This window comes from Vigna unguiculata, chromosome 2 (assembly GCF_004118075.2).
Source record: "Vigna unguiculata cultivar IT97K-499-35 chromosome 2, ASM411807v1, whole genome shotgun sequence".
Lineage (NCBI taxonomy): Eukaryota > Viridiplantae > Streptophyta > Magnoliopsida > Fabales > Fabaceae > Vigna > Vigna unguiculata.
Window position 1 is genome coordinate 25651540 of NC_040280.1, and position 17361 is coordinate 25668900.

Sequence of the window (17361 nt, forward strand, 5' to 3'; positions counted from 1 at the left end):
CAAATTATTATCATTATAATACATTTTATTACATACTGAATATTCAGTATCTATGTCTGAATTTTAATTTTTTAATGATATAAAATAGTAGCGTTTTAAATATTGGAGACGAAAATTGACATGTATCAGAAAATTTAAAGGAGGCAAGGCACAACACAAGGGAGTTGAATGATCAATAGTCTAGACTCTTGTGTGGTGTTTGTTTGACCATGACCACGTGACCAACCAAATCCCGTTTTCCGTTACCCTACAAATATCTCGTTCCCGTTGTGCGGTTCCAACCGAAACCCCTTTCCTCCGATCACCGGTTAAATGGTTCCGACCACCGGTGACCGGCATTGACACCACTTTTCTTCCGGCAAGGCCTAGCCCTTTCCAGATTCATGGATCCCTCTGATTCTCACTCCCACTCCCAAGAACAGGAACCGCCCAAGAAGAACGGCGTCGTATTTGTCGTACTGCGATGGGTTCTTGCGATTGTCTTCCCCTTCCTCTTCTTTCTCTCAATTCCCTTTCTGGTTGGTTTGCTGGTTCTCATGTTCGCCGATTTCTCTATTCCCAACCCCATTTCTCTCCCCTCACAGTGCAAAATCGTCTCCACAGGTTAGTTAGTCAATCTTCGAAGCTTAGTTTGGGGAACTGTTTTTTTTTTTCCTTTGGTTATGTATTTTCGACACACGGGAAAGCTGAAAATTAAGCAGAGGAAGTTGATTTAGTGCTTGGTTTGACAAATTTAACTTAATTTAGCTGCTCATACTTCTTGGTTACTTAATTTTCAGATCAAAATGACTATATTGAACTTCAAAATGTGGTGGGAACGGGGAAATGCTTACCTGCTCTGTGTAAAGCATATAGATGTGTATTTCTTTAGTAACGATTTAAGAAGCCTTAGACGATGCTTTTACCTGAACTTTCCGTTGTTATGAATCTGGTTATACTTTGAGGCCTTCAACCTCCAACAATTTGAAATTTTGAAAGCTTTAAAAACTCTGTATTCTGGTTTAGATGCATAATAGCCTGTGTTAAGTTTGTCCTGTATAAACAGTCTTGATTTTTTCTTTTTTCTTGATAGCAAAAATGTATATGTATATATTTCCATTGATTGATTTATGAAAAGGAAGCAAATTATCTATGCTACCTTCAAATTACACTTCCTAATGATTGATTTGATTATGTTTGCCACACTGATATTTCTGTTATTGTTATAGTCGCTTGCTTCACGGATAATTGAAGGCATTATTGCTTGTTTTACTTCACACTAAACTGTATGGCATAATTATTTTACAGGTGTTGATATCAGGTCATCTAAGATTTGCGAAATTGGATTGTTAAATTATAAAGCGAAGGATGTGTTTCAGCATTTTGAAAGAAGCAAATTTCGCTGCCGTTATGATTACTATTGGGCTTCAGTATTCAAGGTTATTATAACTAGTTAATCTTTTTATTATTTTAGTAAAAACAGATTTTTTTTTTTGCTTTAATATTGAGAAGGAAGATAAAATTTTATCCCTAACAATGACTATGGAATGGAAACTTGTGTTAATAAACAAGTTCATTGGGCAGTAAAGCTCTCCAATAGTCAGATCACCTGGCAAGAACAGAGAGAAACGCCCTGGAAATTTCAATCTTTCCCCTTCATTTGAATATGCCAAAGTCTAAGGATAAATCCAACATTCATCAATAATTTAGAACAAAGGATGGACTGTGTTTCTGAGTTAGAAACCTCACAAAACTTTAGTAGTAATCAGTGGTAAAAGTTTTCTTTGGTCTGTGAATCTGAGCTAACTGTTAGTATTAGTCCTTTCAAGAGCTTAGGTGTTAGGCTGCTAGTTATTAACTATTAGTACCAAGTAATATCATTTCTGATATATCTTGCCTTATATAGTTATCTCTTTTGATTGAGAAACTTACACGGTTTTCTCTTATCCAAGTGACGTATATGTAAATATAGACCATGCTAGCATATCTAACGACCAATTCATTATGCATCAGTGTGCACAAAGCTCTTCTATGGTTTATTTTTTTATGGTTACGATGACTAGAGTTTGGCAGTTCTTTTGGGTTGCTATAAATAGTTTATATTAATACTGTTTCAGGTAGAATATAAAGATCACTTTTCCGGTCAGACACAAGTTGCATTTGCTGAGGCTCCAAATGAGGCCCTTCCTCTATATTGCAGACCTAATTTTGGTGCTGCATGGCTGACACAATATAAATTTAAGGTAGGGGTCTCAACTTGTGGCCTTTTGTACTATGTTGTCTCGCTGAACCTCTTTGATTGGATGTATATTTCATAATGATGTCATATATAGTAAGAACTGCAATATTTACCAGTTCAACATAGTTCAAAATATTGTCATTTTTAATTTTCTCCCGCCTTTATTAGGTCAATGAAACTTACAATTGCTGGTACACATCTGGCATTTCCAAAGTTCGTTTACCTCAAGATAATCTTTTTGGTTGTCATGCCCACCAGCAGTCTACTCTTGAAAAGAGTAGAGAGTATTCTACCATGTGAGTAGTCTATACTATTTTCTTATATTTCATTGTGCATTCTATATGAATGTATAGGTTATATTACTAAATTAAAACGGGAATGCAGAATGGAAACTCTGAATCTAACAATTGTAAGCTTAACATTTTCAAGGTTTATCATTCTCTGTTCAACTTTTAGTTGTTTTTTGTTTGATGTCAAAGAAATAATAGAATTTTGTATGCTGTATCCAAATCCAAGGCCTCTGTATCAAGGTGATAAGGGTTCTGAATGCTCACTCTTTCCTGAAAGTCCCGACTCCCAACTAATGTCTGCCTCCCTCCCTCTCACTATCCCATGCCTCCCTCCCTCTCACTATCCCACTGCTGTGTTGTATAGCCTCCACAACAGAATTCTCATGCTCCCCATTCTTCTTGCCAGCATGGATTCCTACGGGCCACCCCCTTTTACCCTACTGTTCACTCACACTAGTTATTCTTGGGGTCCTACCATTGTTATTTAATATAAACAGTTATAGTCACGAAAAAAATATCCACACCCTCGATACAGCTTTTTATGGCCACCCATATGTGTAACCAGGCTTGTTTACTTGAAGAGGGCAAATAAACTTGGGCATAGGTTGGTGGGGATTTAGTCAAAAACTCAAATTCATATGTTCAACTGATTAATTCATGATAACTCCTTGATATACCCAAGAAAACAAATAGCGGAGAATCTTGTTTTTTCCCCAATCAATGTTTAGTCCATGTATAAAATTTGTAGTTGATATTTTTTGTACAAAAGGTTCTTTGAGTGAACACATAATTATTATGTTTCTAGACAGGAAGTGTTGAGATATAGAGTCGTTTCTCATGGTAAACATATCCTTCTGAAGAAAAATATTAAAATTCCTTCTGCCCATAACAAGTTAGTGATGTCGATTGTGAACACAGTGAAAGCTAGGTTACATGGGATTAGGTTGAATTGTATTACTACTACCTTTTATTTCTGGTAACGTTGTTTACTACAGAAAGTTGGGCGGTCTGTTATTTTTTTCAAGTCGTTAAGCCAATGAACTTTGGGTTATATCCTATTAATTAAGTAAATTAGAACAAGGCTCGGATGAGTATTGAATTTGATTTGAGAGTCATAGCTGGTCATAATCCTCACTCTGTCATCCTATAAGTGCTGGTGCTGTCCTTGCTTCCATGAAAGTGCAGTATTGACAACCTAAATTTATATATGGTGCATTGTGATTTTTTGTATCAACATAATTATTATGTTTGAGTGGCATTTCATATAAATATATGTCGTTTAATTACAAAAACGGTATTTTTATCAAACAATTATTTATTGGTATGGATATCCTATCAGGGCTATGGAGATGGCAATTTCCTGGTTTTCCAGTAAAGGAAGGGCCAAGCATTGGAGGTGGGAAACTTTAATTGGAGTTGTAAGTGGATTCTTAACTTCATTGATCTCCATAACCTTCATTAGGTTCCTACATATACTGCTATCATCTATATATCAATCTTTCACAACATGGATGTTTCCTTGGCGTGTCAATGCCGTTCTCATCAAGCGCGCTTGTTTTCTTTTGGCATACTTATCTTTTGTGGCTTGGTTAGCTATAGAATATGGGAAGAGACTTGGTCTCATGGACATATTTAATTTCCCTAAATTATAGCACTCGTTTTTAGAAAGAGCAATGTCCTTTTCGCAGAATCGCAATGTAATATTATAACTGCAGCAGGTGATATTCTTGTCACATGATAAATGAGTGTCGCTCTGTGTAACGAAGTTATGTATAGTTCGAGGAGGGGAGGAATTAAAACTGCATTAGTTTAAAGTAAATGTACTCATTTACTATTAAAGGAAAGAATGCTAAGCTTAGTTAAAACAGGGAGTTTGGGAATAGTGGTTTACATTGTTGTATCTTATATGTCGGATATGTTTGAAATGCCGGGGTTGAGCCACCTATGCACTAGTTAAAGAAGTTGTAAAATTCATTACTGTAGCATTTGATTTGTTGGAATGATTTTGGTGGTCTTGAGAATGAAATGGACTTACCATTTATTTTTCATGTTTGATGTCATGGTCATGAAAGAAAAAATATAATTTATCCTTGAACATCCTAGTCATTTGCAAATAAATCCCAAATTCTAAATAGATTCAAATTATTCGTCAATGCTAATATATGTTGTAAAATGAATGTACCTGACAAATCTAATGATAAAACTCCCTTATTTACTCTGACATGCATCAATTATAGAAATTGCTGCCATCGCTTCATTCTTCAAATGCATGGTGCAAATAGTATCTGTGTAACACTTATTTCAGAGTTGGCTTGTCAAGTTATCTAATATGATCCTGAAGATTGGGAACCTATATAAAGTGGTTAACTATATTGACAACTTGTGATGTTTGTGATATTTCAAACACCATTTTCTATCTTCAAGACTATTCATGGGCCTTATGAGATTCAGCTTAATTAGAGATAACAATTGACGAATCATTTCAATAATTTGCTGAATGTTAATTGCATTAATTGTTCAACGGTATCATATTCATATATTTTGTTTGACTGCAAATTTAAGTTAATTGTTCGACAATATCGTATTCATATATTTTGTTTGACTGCAAATTTAATAAATTGTTCGACAGTATCATATTCATATATACTTAATATGTAAAATAAATAAAAGAGATCTGTCGAGCCACTCTTTCAAAATGTTACTAGTCGAATTTGTTTCCAGAATAATTGTTTACTATTGCAATTTGACTCAAGTAATGACATAATTTTATGATTTAATTCTAAATGACCATAGTGAAAACTTTGAATAAAAACCGTGTCTGGATTTTGACAATTTAGCATTTTTTTTCTTGCACCTGGATGATTATTACTTGCAACATAATCTAACAGAAAAAGAAAAGAAAAATATTCTCTTTTACTGTGTCAAGTTTTACCCTGCGGCTGCTACAGCCATTACTGTCACTTTATCTTCATTTTTTGCTGCACTTCCAACTGTATCCTTGTTCTCTACTGCATTCTTTGAGAGTGAAGAGGGAGAGAAAGAGTAAAATATGGAATTGGTGGAAAGCTTGTTCTGAAAAGTTTAATATTTTAAATGTTTTACAAAACTTATTATGAAAATCTTGTTTCAGAAAACATTTCATGTTCTGAAAAGTTTGTTCTAGAAAACATGTCATATGCTTTGAATAATTTATTTCAATAAATTTATATTCATTTTATATGTTTTGGAAAACTTATTTCGAAAGAATTCTGAATTAAAATTGTTCGAAAGTCCCTATGTAATCATTTTAAAAATATGGCGGTGGAGGAGACAAATACCTTCATCAACGAAGTTGAATGACTAGTTTGAGTTAAAACGTTATTTGTCTGAATAGATTAAGACATTGATTTATATACATATCCGGATAACCGAATCGGTCATGTTAGATAATTGAAATAACTATGCTATTTTGGATTCCTATAAATGCATGGGTTCAAAGTTTATATTTGATTTATTTTCGGTGTAAATCAAATTTGTATTCCAGTTCTAGTAAAAAAATTGAAAAATTGTCCAAAAAGGGAAATGTTAGAAGTAATGCAATCTTTGAAGTGGTATTGAGAATGATTCAAGATTTGGATAGCCATTATGTGAAACATGCCCGTCAAAAGTACAAAAGAAAGTAAACATAAATTCGTAAGTCTTAAATATTTAAACAAGAGAAAAGAAGAGGAATTTAAGTGTGTTGAAATTAAAAGAAAGCACGAAAATTCGAAAGAAATTTAAATGAACAAATGTTAAATGTCCAATGGAAATTGAAGAACTCGAATACAGGTAAGATGAAGAAAGGGTGAAGAGTAAAAGAATGATTGGGAAATAGTATGACCTCTCTCATTTGAAAATCTACTGATAGATATCTTCAAAAAAAAATCTTAATAAATAATCTAGAGAGAGAATTAAGATATAGTTATTCTTAGGTTTAATTGTCTTTAATCCTATGATTTATTCATTTATTGTATTTAATATGATTTTATTATTAATAAATTATTCAAGTCCAACACTTTTTAAAAGCGCAACAATGGCATCACATTTCATATGATTAACAGTAAAATTGTTAACAAATAAATAGGAAAGATTTTAATTTATACATAATACAATTTATAAAACTAATAACATCCAATTTAACTGTTGAAAGGCGTATTTTAAAAAATCGAATAACTTAATTGAACCTTGAAACAATTATATTGTTGTATTTTTTTTTTAATTGAAGGACTTATTGACCTTGTTCTAAATAGAGATTCCAATTAAAATAAAATAAAGAAATAATAATTTGATAAAAAGATAATTAAATCCTTTTTTTTAAACTTAATATATATTTATAATATAAATTTAACATGACTATATAATGTTGTTTTCTAATTAATTTTACCTTATTAAGCATTATTAAATATCTTAAAATTTTCCTCACTCCCCTTCTATATATTTCGCTTTACTTTTTCAAAACAAAAATGTTTTGGAAAAAGAGGTATAGTTACTAACTTGAATATTGTTAAAAGGTTTAGTTATGTTTTAGTCTCTTCAAGTTGGAAGTTAAATTCTCTTTTATTTCTTAAATTAACAAAGTTTTAGTGTAGTCTCTCAAAATTTAGTAGAATATGGATTTAGTTCTTAAGAATAAAAAAAGTTAAAAAAAAAACTATTTTAATCCTCAAATTTAATGTTTATAAATTAAAATCATATCTTCTTCATTTTAAAGAATAAAAATAAACTCTTTAAAATATGAAGAACCAAAATCAGAATCATACTGTATTAAGATTATTAATACTTGTTATATGAAAAATATACAATAATAAAGCAAGACATGGATTTTAGGTAAAAAATTGTACATTAAAGTTTAATAACTTGATTAAGGAATGTAATTAAACCTCAAACAAAATTATAACAATAATATAAATAACAGTCGATACTTTTGTTATTGTGCTTAAAAAAAGTTGCAAATACTTGTACATTTCACCCTAAAAAAATCATGTAGATCGAATTTTTAAATATTAAGATAACAAAAGAATAAATACTTTTTAATTTAATATAAGATAGATCATTTATAAATTGTAATACCACAGTAGACTTTAAACAAAACATATCTCTTAATTTAACCATATTTTCAAATAATGTGAAATCACTTATGAACTGAAACAAAAAATCTAGGAAAAGATTCTTGTAAGTTTCTTAGATGATAAATTCAACAACATATCTTCCAATCATAATAATGTCTAGGTTGATAAATGCACTCATCTAAGACTCTAAATCCCTTGTAAAATTCTGGATGAATAACCATGCTTCAATGTTCTTGCCTCTAAAATCTCTAATAAGAGTTAGATTTTACCAAATACATTATCACAATAACAATTTAGAGATCCAAGCATTTATATTTTACCAAACAGAATCCAGAGGTTCACTATTTACCATCACTTGGTCTAAAAGTTAACTGTGGTAAGATTTTTTTTGTCACAGTTTGTCTGAACACTAAATAGTTTCTGAGCAGAAAGTAGCGGGGAAGCAAAAGATTAGATTTTTCCAGTTTCAGAAAGAATTCTTTCAATCTCTTCAAGGAGACGTTCCTTTTCATCTGCCAAGTCTTCATTCTGCTTCTGAAGATCCTCTATCTGCTTGGTTTGTTCAGAATCCTTCCTGAAAATTTACAGTGTTTGAGTTCAGTATATCAAATTTAACTGCTAAAACGCAATCTTGTGGAGATATATGCATATGCAGTCAATCCAAGCAAAATTGACTCTGGAATTCCAAAGATAAAATGTGTTTTAAGTCATTGAAATTGACCCAAGTCATAATAAAATCATTGTCAATCAAAATGCATTCGATGTATTGTCCGTTTTAGAGTGTGAGTTCTGTCATAGATTTATAGTTAAAATGAGTATTTGAACTGTTTCAGGCATTAACTTCTAAGCGATGTGAGACTATTTGGCATGGTAGGAGTAGTCTCTATATTTTTAAAACAATGATTTTGGTTATTGTGTATGGTTCATAATGGTGTATTAAGGCAACAGAAACACATGTTAAACTAGACTAACAGTGATTTAATTTTTGTTACCTATTCATGAAGGACAAGTTAAGTTTCAGTGATCGAACTTCCTTCTCAAGGTTTTCACACCGCTTCAAGACAGTTTGCATATCAGAGGGAACTGATGGTGTCAAATTTCTTTCCTTTGCCTCAGCCATTCTGCTTCACAATGTTGTTATCATTAGAAAAAGCCTTAAAGAGGTTAAAACAAAGAACAATTGTTCTATTACATAGGATGAGACTATCAGTTTATTTCAACATACTTCCTTGAACGCTCCACTCTACGCTTTTTTGTGCTGTCCCCTTTCTCCTCTGCATAATCATGTATAAGAGGGACATAGTCAAATTATGGATGAAGAACAGCTTAAAGTAAAGAAATTTCTCTATATTTTTGTCACACTGACAAATAACATAAAATGCTCTGTGACATTCACCAGAAGGTGAAATTTTCAGTGAAATTAAATCTTTGAACTGATAATTAAAATGTCTACTCTGCAAGATTTTACCAGATAAAGCTACTTGTATAGGTGTTTCATTGAGAGAAAGTGCTATTAACAAAAAGAACTATTACATCGCTTACTAATAATCTTGAGCTGAGGTTCCTAAAGTTTAGGTCAAAAGCTTCACGAAGGGTCAAGCAATAGAGAGAATCAAAGTTATCGTTAGAAGTGGACTTTAAGCCTAACTTAATCTCATAAAATCAGCTTTCACCTCACTTATATATTGTAAATTGACTTTATCTCTAGTCGACGTGAGACTTCCAACACACCCCTCATGCAGAGGTATTCTTTAGAGAAAAATAACTACATTTAATATAAAACAAATGGCTACCTGAAACAGCTGATGTTACAGATCCGTATCTTTCTAGACTTTTCCTCTGCACAATTTGGCCAGATTAATTCATATTAAGAAAATGTTAAAATCTTTTGGTATAGTAGTCACAATTGAAAAAAAAAAATAGGTTATACCTTTCGGTCATCTTTTATATTATCCATTATCTGTTCTCTGACACCTGCATTTCCAAAGAAAACACAGTGTAATACAAATAAATGGGCATGGCTAGAAATTTAAATAATCAAGAAAAGATTCATTTTTGACCTTATTTGTTGTGTAAAGGATTTTGATCTAATATGATACTTGTGTGTTAAGTATGATTATATAAGAAAGCTGAAGTGAAGTATGATACTTGATCTAATGCAACTCCATCATCGTGTAATTTTCATACCTTTGACTCTGTTTTGAGTATTTTCTGAACTTCTACTCACTCCCACTTGTTTCCACGAGCTTTCACAAAGATTTTGATTTGAATTACTGGGACCTTCACATGCATCTAAACCAGAAGAGATTACGGGCGCAGCAGCAGAGGATTCGCTTTGAGAAGGTTCACGAGAAACATTTGCAACATATGTTTGGTTTGTCTGGTTTGCAAAACCATCTGAAGCAAAGTAAACTCCAGGATCCTTAATTTGACCAGCAGAGGCTCCTTGCACATTTATTAGCTTTTGATGATTCCAATTTTCTTGTTCTTCACTAAAACCAGTTTGGAAAATTGGTTCTTGAGGACAAAAAAGTCCATTTAAGCCACTATCTCCTGCAGCTTCTTTCTCAACTTGGTTCCATAGTCTCTTGCGTTGCAATGTACCCTTTAGCATACTAACACAAGATGATACTTTATCTGCATTAACCATTTGATGAGCGTGGAAGGTAGAAGAAGATGAGTTGGATGGAGACATGAATGATCCCTTTTGGCTTGGAATCTCACACACAGTAATGTAATCAAAACCATTAAAATTTGCAATTTCTTGTTTTGTTGTGTCCACATGTTGAGGGGCTATGCTCATTGATTCTATTCCTTGTTTTGTTTGAGCATTTTGCATTTCAGTATACTTCCGCCTGCAAATAAGTGGTTTCAACTTTCTATCAGACAAATGGTTCAAATTAGCTCATAACAACAATGAAGTAAAAATCTAAACCTTTAGGATCTAATGTATGACTTTGTATGGATGTAACCATAGTTTTTTTTTATCAGCGATGTTAGTTGATATACGAATCCGTATCTGACACATATCCGTTTATCGTGTTTTTAATAATTTCTACAAACTTTTCGATATACATATATCACGTATTGTATCTTTACATTATAGGTTGAGGAAGTTGAACCCACAATCTCTCCCACTCTCCTTTCCAACCCAACCTTATATCACCAAATTGTTACCGAGAGAGTTGAATCCACAGTCTCTCCCACCCCTTCCAATTTTTACCACTAAGTTATCCTTATAAAATCCAACGGAGAAACTAATATAGTGCAAGTGCCTCTTGTAAACATGATTTTGAAGAACAGAAGTACAGAGGGTGTGGTAATGGTACCTCAATTCAGAGGACCGGCTTCTTGTTACTCTTTGATCACTAAGAAACCAAGCCTGCATTAATATTTAGACATTGAATGACCATGAAGCTTTGTGAAACTAAAGCTTAAGTAATGAGTTTGACATATACAAACCTTGGCCAGAAACAGGTCACTGGTAGATTGTAGTTCTCTGTTAACAGGATCTCTGAAAAAAATTGGCAGGTATTGAAAAATTTTCTAAATCATATTATTTCTTGAATTGTTGACAAAGAAATTCACAGTAAAGATAATAAGGAAGAAGCAATAAAGTCCAATGAAATAAAATTGGGTTTGCAAAGATTTCATATGCATAGCAATTTGAGGAAGATACAACAATTACCTGATTTGGAAATTGATGTCACCTGAAACATCATTGGTAAAAAGGTTATTTTGCATGTACAATTTGTCATTGTTTCTTCCCTCTGAAGCTACATTAACACGTTGCTCATTAGACACATTATTTGCTAGCTCAGTGGAGATCCTGCTGTTTCAACACAATCACAATTTCAAAACAAAACAAGGATTAGGACTTATGCATCAGGAAATTCGAGTGTTATCACCAAAAAATGCATAATTAAAATTTAAAATTATTGAAGCCATGATTAAATGAAGGATTAACTGGAAAATCAAAGTTAATTGCAACTGAATATCTTGATTAACTCTATCATGACAAGCATACCTTTTTTAATTTTGAAATTCACCCAAGTAATACTAACAAAACGTGTTACTTTCATAAACATACTCACCTCTTTGATAATCGACTATTTAGTCCCATGCTTGATGAATTGTAACCCTGATTTACAAAACAGATATCATCAAAAGAAAGTGTAAGTAGAAATGAAGCATGAAGAAACATAAGGTGAGAAGTATCCAAGTACAAGTTCCCTAGTCAAAAAATGTCTACATAGAATTAATTCATCATCATCAAGAAACTGATCTTGAATGAAACCCAGAGGAGTGGTAGCTGCTAAATTTTTCATCCTCTCCCAATCATAGTCAACTAGTATATGTGCTCAAATATACATACAACGAGATATGAAGTTCAGGAATTGTTTAGAAACTTAAACGAAAATATGCATGTCAAGAAAATTTGCTGCTTTGATCTTATGTTCAACAAAACAAGAACATAAACAACAAACATCAAAGTAACATGATCTTGTCTCATTCATAGTGACTTGCCTCTCCATTTGTTAACCAACGTTTGAAGAGCTCTTCACTGTCGGTGCGGAAGCTTTGTGAAACGGTTTTGAATCCCAACATATCCATGGTAGGAACTGGCATACCAATAGGACTCTCCATCACTGTCTTCAGGAACAACTCTTCACTTGTATTCTTGTATAAGCCAGAAAAACCCCTTCCTTCCATTTTCTTCTGCCTCAGGTCAACACTTGAAGCTGCTGAATACTGTTTTCAACTCAAGTTTGGTTGAGCTTTTCAGGTTTCACAACAAAGCTTTCAGCTGAATTCTGTGTCGTATATGATAATACCATCATCCAAAACCAGAGGAATAAATAACCTACTTCGTTTCTCAAACGTTTATATCACTCTCTGGAAATTCAACCCCACAATCCAAGCCTCTAAACTCTGTCAAACTAGAAAATATTACTTTAAAAAGGGAAGAAAAAAACAAAGAGTTGATGAGTGAGTATCCAAACTAACATAACATGCAACACAGGAACAGCTCCCTGCAACAATTAACACGTGAAACTTCACAAAAACAGAAAAACAACCTGTGTTAGGACTCGGTATTTTCTTTGTTCCATGACAAAAAGTTGAATAGTAGATTCTTTTTTCTCACTGATTAAACAAATATCAGAACAGTGGCATCGAACAGTGAAAAATAAATTCTGTGAAGATTCTTTGCAGCACTGGTTTGTCTCTTGTGTGCAACCAAAGTGAAAATGTTGCGGCGGTAAATGAAGCCTTGAATGGTTAGAAACCGCGTGGAAGTTTAATGGGCAGGTTTAAAAGTAAGAAAAGTTTTTAGCTTTTGAAAGAAGCAAAGAGAATCGTTACATTAAAATAATGAGGGTTTGGTGATCTTAAGCACTAAACAAATGCCGCAGGTGGTGCAATTGGAAGAGGTTAGTGTGAAAGGAACGTTGAGGAATATTCAATGGATTTTCTGGTTTTAAAATTGGAAGCTGTTGAGATGGCGCTTTCATTGTTGGCTAAGCAACGCAGCAACGTTCTTTCAACTCTCTTCATAGGATGTGAAAATCATTCCTCAGTGCTGGTTACATGCTAAACATTAAATTCCATCATGTCTCATGAATAGTTTCGGACAAACATTTACATTTCAAGTTTTATATTTATTGGAAATTCAAGTGAATAAGTCTCATATCAAGTAAAATTAAAAAAGTTAAAGAATATACGAGAATGAAGAGCATTGCTTTAAAGTGACAACTGAAGTTCATTTCATGTTTTTAAACTTTGTTTCTCGTCCAGCCATCAGGTGATTCATCTAACAATCCTAAGTTTAAACTTAGAAGCTAGTTTCACCGTATTCATCCAAGTGAGGCCACATGAACTCACTAAATTTGAATATTATTATGGTATACCTTGAGAATAATATTATAATTATCTTAATGATATTATCTCATCATATTTTAAAATAAAAATTTTCAAATACATTTATGTTTTTATCCTTACGTAATTCAAAAGTAATTTAAAAATAATATTATTTTTAATACACTAAATATATTTTTACTAGTAATTTAAATGATAAAATGCATAAATTTTATTGTGTAATATAAAATTATATGTATTCACATAAATAATATTTTATAAGCAGAAAAATATAATTATTTAACAAAAGTAATACAGAAATTATTACTTGTAATATATTAAAATCTAAACACTTATAAATGCAATTATCTCAATAATGAAGAATAGTGAATACGTCACTTAATCAAATTATGCAAAAAAAAAAAAAAAACTCGTCATCGTAATTTAAAGCATTGTTTGTTACCTTAATTATTACACTTAATATTTTTTATTTTTAATGTTAAACTTACTATAATTAAAAAAGGTAAGAACTAAAGAAAAAACAAGTAGGAAAATATTAAAAATATCAAAGTACAACTTTTTTACAAGAATTAAAACTAAACTGTTCTAAATATAATTTTTATCATTGTGCACCCTAAATTTAAATACAATATCACTCCCTAAAAATAATTTCCCTCACACATCTTGCAATTGTATTTGTGTATTAATTCCTGAGTCTCCATCAAGTTCCATTATTGAGATCGCTGACACAGTTTGTCTGTAATCTCTATGACAAAAAAAGTCAATAAAAATAATGTCATTTAGTGCTTCTTTTTTATTAATATCTTTTGGCTTCATTATTTTGTGGTCTCACTAAATTGGTCTGACTTTGATTCCTTTCTTAAATTTAATTAATAATGCTTTCTTAATACCAATTTTTGTAATTGATTTTTTCTATCAATCTTTTGCGTCACTCATTTCTTCTCCCTACAATTAGTTTCCTCATCTGAAATTGTTTGATTGCTATGTACATCCTATTTAAACTTTTGAACATAAAACTTATGCAATAGAAACATCATGAGTAACATTGTGAAACATTTGAATTTGATATCACATTAACTAGTTTGTTTTTACATTATTAATTATGTTACCCTAGTTTAGTTTTTTACGAAGCATATTAGACTTCAGTTTCATCCCTCTCTCAAATACAAAATCTCTTCATATTTAATGTTTTATTGTATGCAAACATTTTATGTATGAAAACAATTTATGAGTATTCATAATAATCCTGAGAGCTTAAAGAGTGGGAGAATATAAAGTAGACATCCTGCATAAATTCGCATTTAGAAGAGAAAATTCTCATATTAATAATTTTGTGATTTTATTTTCAGTAAAAAAAAACATATAAAGTTATTTGACGATTACTTTTGGTTCATTAATGTGTGATTCTCAATCGACCATTTTATAAAATGTGACTTATAACTTATGATAAATAAAGGAAATCTTTTAACTCACTCACATTGACATTAAGGTTGGTAACATTTTCTAATTAGTTGAAGATAACATTTTTGTCAACTTCAACTTCATTCAGATCAATTACTTATACTTTATGTTTTGTTACATTTTGTTATATATAGGGAGAGTATATGAATAAAATAAAATAAAATAACAAGTTTCAGCGGTAATATATCTCTTATATCTATCATATATATTATATCTCTCATATTTTCCACCATCCCTCCAAAATCTCAACACCCATAATATTTCATACTATAATTATATGACCCATAATATTTTATATTGAATATGACTCCTAAAATTTCATAAGTCTACATCAAACTTTCAATATCAAAATACGGACTTAAGCGAATGTTTATTGTATATACTTTACTTTTATATTTAGAAAAAAAAATTCTAATAAGAGTTGAAAAAAACTTATAATGAAAAATTTATTGTTGTTGATTAAGTCATTATATTGAAAGTTACACAATATAATAGTAATTATAATTGTTGTTATTGAAAGAATATTATATATAAGAGAGTGATGCATCAATTATGGAAATATAGATATATATTACCATTAACAAGCAATTATATGAGCAGCAGCCTGGGTGCTTGCAACATCAATTTTGGTTACGTAATTGAAGAACAAAAACAAGAGAACATGGTTAAGCACTTTGCACGCAAATTAATCAATATGCTACTTGCACCATCCTTCATAGCTAATGACAACAACTCTTCAAATAAATATTCCCTTCAAAACAAAAATGCACTTTTGGTTTTCATATTGGTCAATGATCCTATTTTTCTTATCGATAACTTCAATTTTTCTTTCAATGTATAAACACCTTTTACTTTATTTAGAAGTTTATACTATACATAGTTTGTAAACATAACATTGACCTAATTATACTTTTAACCAATGATACATTTGATCGAAAACTTTTAACATAGATATATTATTTTTATATGAGCTGGTCACCTTGAATCATAATTCTTATATCGAAATATTTTTGGATTTTATTTTTCTCAAAAAAAAATTATTTTATTTTTAGCTAATGTGAATCAATATTCAGAAGGAAGAGAATTGAAGATAGAAAATGGAATATATTTTGTATCGTGCAGGCATAATGAGTGGAAGAAAAATGAAGAGACTTTGATTGTGAATAATATAATGGTGTGAAGTTTGAATATGAAAGTCAAAGTATGGAACGGCATCATAAGGAGAGGGAACATTCGGTTCATCCGGCAGAAGTTACCTAATTTTCGAGCAAAAGAAGACAAAGCTGCTCTTTTTGCCTTTGAAATTGTGACAGCCACTGATACTAATTGGTCATCATTAATTATTTCGGTAATCACCAATTAGTACTAATTACGGGCTCCACTCTTCATCAGTCGGCACCGTTTTGTTTCATTGGTCACGAAGGTTGACCTACACACCAGTATCTATCATCATTCACACTCTTTTTGTGGTTTTTGTTTTATATTATATATGTCTAAAATATCACTCTTCATAATTAATGTTAATGTTTGTTGAAAATTTTGTCTAATTACTTCATTAGATTTTTATTTTCTTTTAATCATATTTTTTTCTATTCACAAACACTTGTATAACTTTATGTTTAAATAAACCTTTTTGAAGTATTTTTTTTAGGAAAGAAAATGTTTCGCTTAATTCTTTATTTATTGTTTTGGGAAATTTCAAAATAAACATTATCTCACATTCATGAAATACATTACAAAGGTTGATTTCATTAAAAAATAAATAAATGTGATCAAAAAGAAAAATCTTTTGGAACTATAAGATTGTTTTAATAGTAAAGATCGGACTGGAAGACATAGAGGTTGTGGATTCAACTCTTCCACTAATATTTTCACTAATATTTGAGAGATATAAAAATTAGTTTGATAGATTTGAAAGGAAGTATGCAAAAATTGTGAATTCAGCTTCTTCCATCAACAAAATACTAACAATTAATATTTATTTTGTTTCAAATCCGAAAATAAAATATAAACACAAGAAGACTTAGACTTTGATTTCAATTATATGGTGCTTTGTTCAGTGTAATCGTTAAGTGTCCCTAGTCAATTTGATTTTCCAAAAAACAAGGGTGAAACACTAAGTGGTAGTTTTTGGGACGTTTACGTTGTTTGGTCTATTAGAACAAATTTAGTAACTGATAATATTTTTAAATTTAGTTTTTATTTATCTTAACCATTAGCAAAATTCAAACTAAATTAACAGAATTGAAATTTCATTAATTGTTAATATTATTGTCAGCGGGAGAGAGTGGTCACAACACACTCATACCCACATTGCATCATAATTTCATGTATAGATTATATCAGTACTTGCTCACAAAAACCCCAGCTAAAATAGAGCCTATACAACGCAAAAGTTCTAATTGATTGGCTATACAATGCAATG

The 17361-nt window shown here is 31.2% G+C and overlaps 3 protein-coding genes across 5 annotated transcripts in view; 2 read left to right on the plus strand and 1 right to left on the minus strand.

Moving 5' to 3' along the window:
* LOC114173420 (putative disease resistance protein RGA4) overlaps nucleotides 1-17361 on the plus strand; it is a 69788-nt gene that overhangs the window by 14961 nt on the left and 37466 nt on the right. The gene's annotated exons all lie outside the window — the stretch shown is intronic.
* Nucleotides 146-4556, plus strand: LOC114173428. The gene is made up of 5 exons (XM_028057822.1): nucleotides 146-603; nucleotides 1288-1418; nucleotides 2097-2222; nucleotides 2387-2514; nucleotides 3848-4556. The coding sequence occupies exons 1-5, from the start codon at nucleotides 384-386 to the stop codon at nucleotides 4158-4160; spliced, it is 918 nt and encodes a 305-aa protein (XP_027913623.1). The 5' UTR covers nucleotides 146-383; the 3' UTR covers nucleotides 4161-4556.
* LOC114173424 (protein CYCLOPS-like) lies at nucleotides 7716-12912 on the minus strand. Of its 3 annotated transcripts, none has more exons than XM_028057810.1 (12): nucleotides 12677-12912; nucleotides 12126-12530; nucleotides 11693-11739; nucleotides 11287-11427; nucleotides 11061-11112; nucleotides 10928-10980; nucleotides 9786-10453; nucleotides 9529-9572; nucleotides 9392-9437; nucleotides 8824-8872; nucleotides 8591-8722; nucleotides 7716-8172 (listed from the first exon to the last, which is right to left on the minus strand). In XM_028057810.1, exons 2-12 carry the CDS (start codon nucleotides 12309-12311, stop codon nucleotides 8049-8051), a joined length of 1542 nt encoding a protein of 513 aa, XP_027913611.1. In that variant the 5' UTR covers nucleotides 12312-12530; nucleotides 12677-12912; the 3' UTR covers nucleotides 7716-8048. The 3 variants fall into 3 exon arrangements, with proteins under 3 accessions (XP_027913611.1, XP_027913610.1, XP_027913612.1); XM_028057809.1 differs by having other exon boundaries at nucleotides 12126-12551; XM_028057811.1 differs by having other exon boundaries at nucleotides 8591-8719; nucleotides 12126-12910.

What these genes read in the sequence shown, in the direction of transcription:
- LOC114173428 (XM_028057822.1), top strand. Translation starts at nt 384, where the DNA reads ATGGATCCCTCTGATTCTCACTCCCACTCCCAAGAACAGGAACCGCCC. An exon ending in GTGCAAAATCGTCTCCACAG is followed by an intron (nt 604 to 1,287) that starts GTTAGTTAGTCA and finishes ATTATTTTACAG; the next exon opens with GTGTTGATATCAGGTCATCT. An exon ending in ATTGGGCTTCAGTATTCAAG is followed by an intron (nt 1,419 to 2,096) that starts GTTATTATAACT and finishes ATACTGTTTCAG; the next exon opens with GTAGAATATAAAGATCACTT.
- LOC114173424 (XM_028057810.1), bottom strand. Translation starts at nt 12,311, where the DNA reads ATGGAAGGAAGGGGTTTTTCTGGCTTATACAAGAATACAAGTGAAGAG. An exon ending in GACATCAATTTCCAAATCAG is followed by an intron (nt 11,113 to 11,286) that starts GTAATTGTTGTA and finishes AATTTTTTTCAG; the next exon opens with AGATCCTGTTAACAGAGAAC. An exon ending in AGCCGGTCCTCTGAATTGAG is followed by an intron (nt 10,454 to 10,927) that starts GTACCATTACCA and finishes ACTTATTTGCAG; the next exon opens with GCGGAAGTATACTGAAATGC.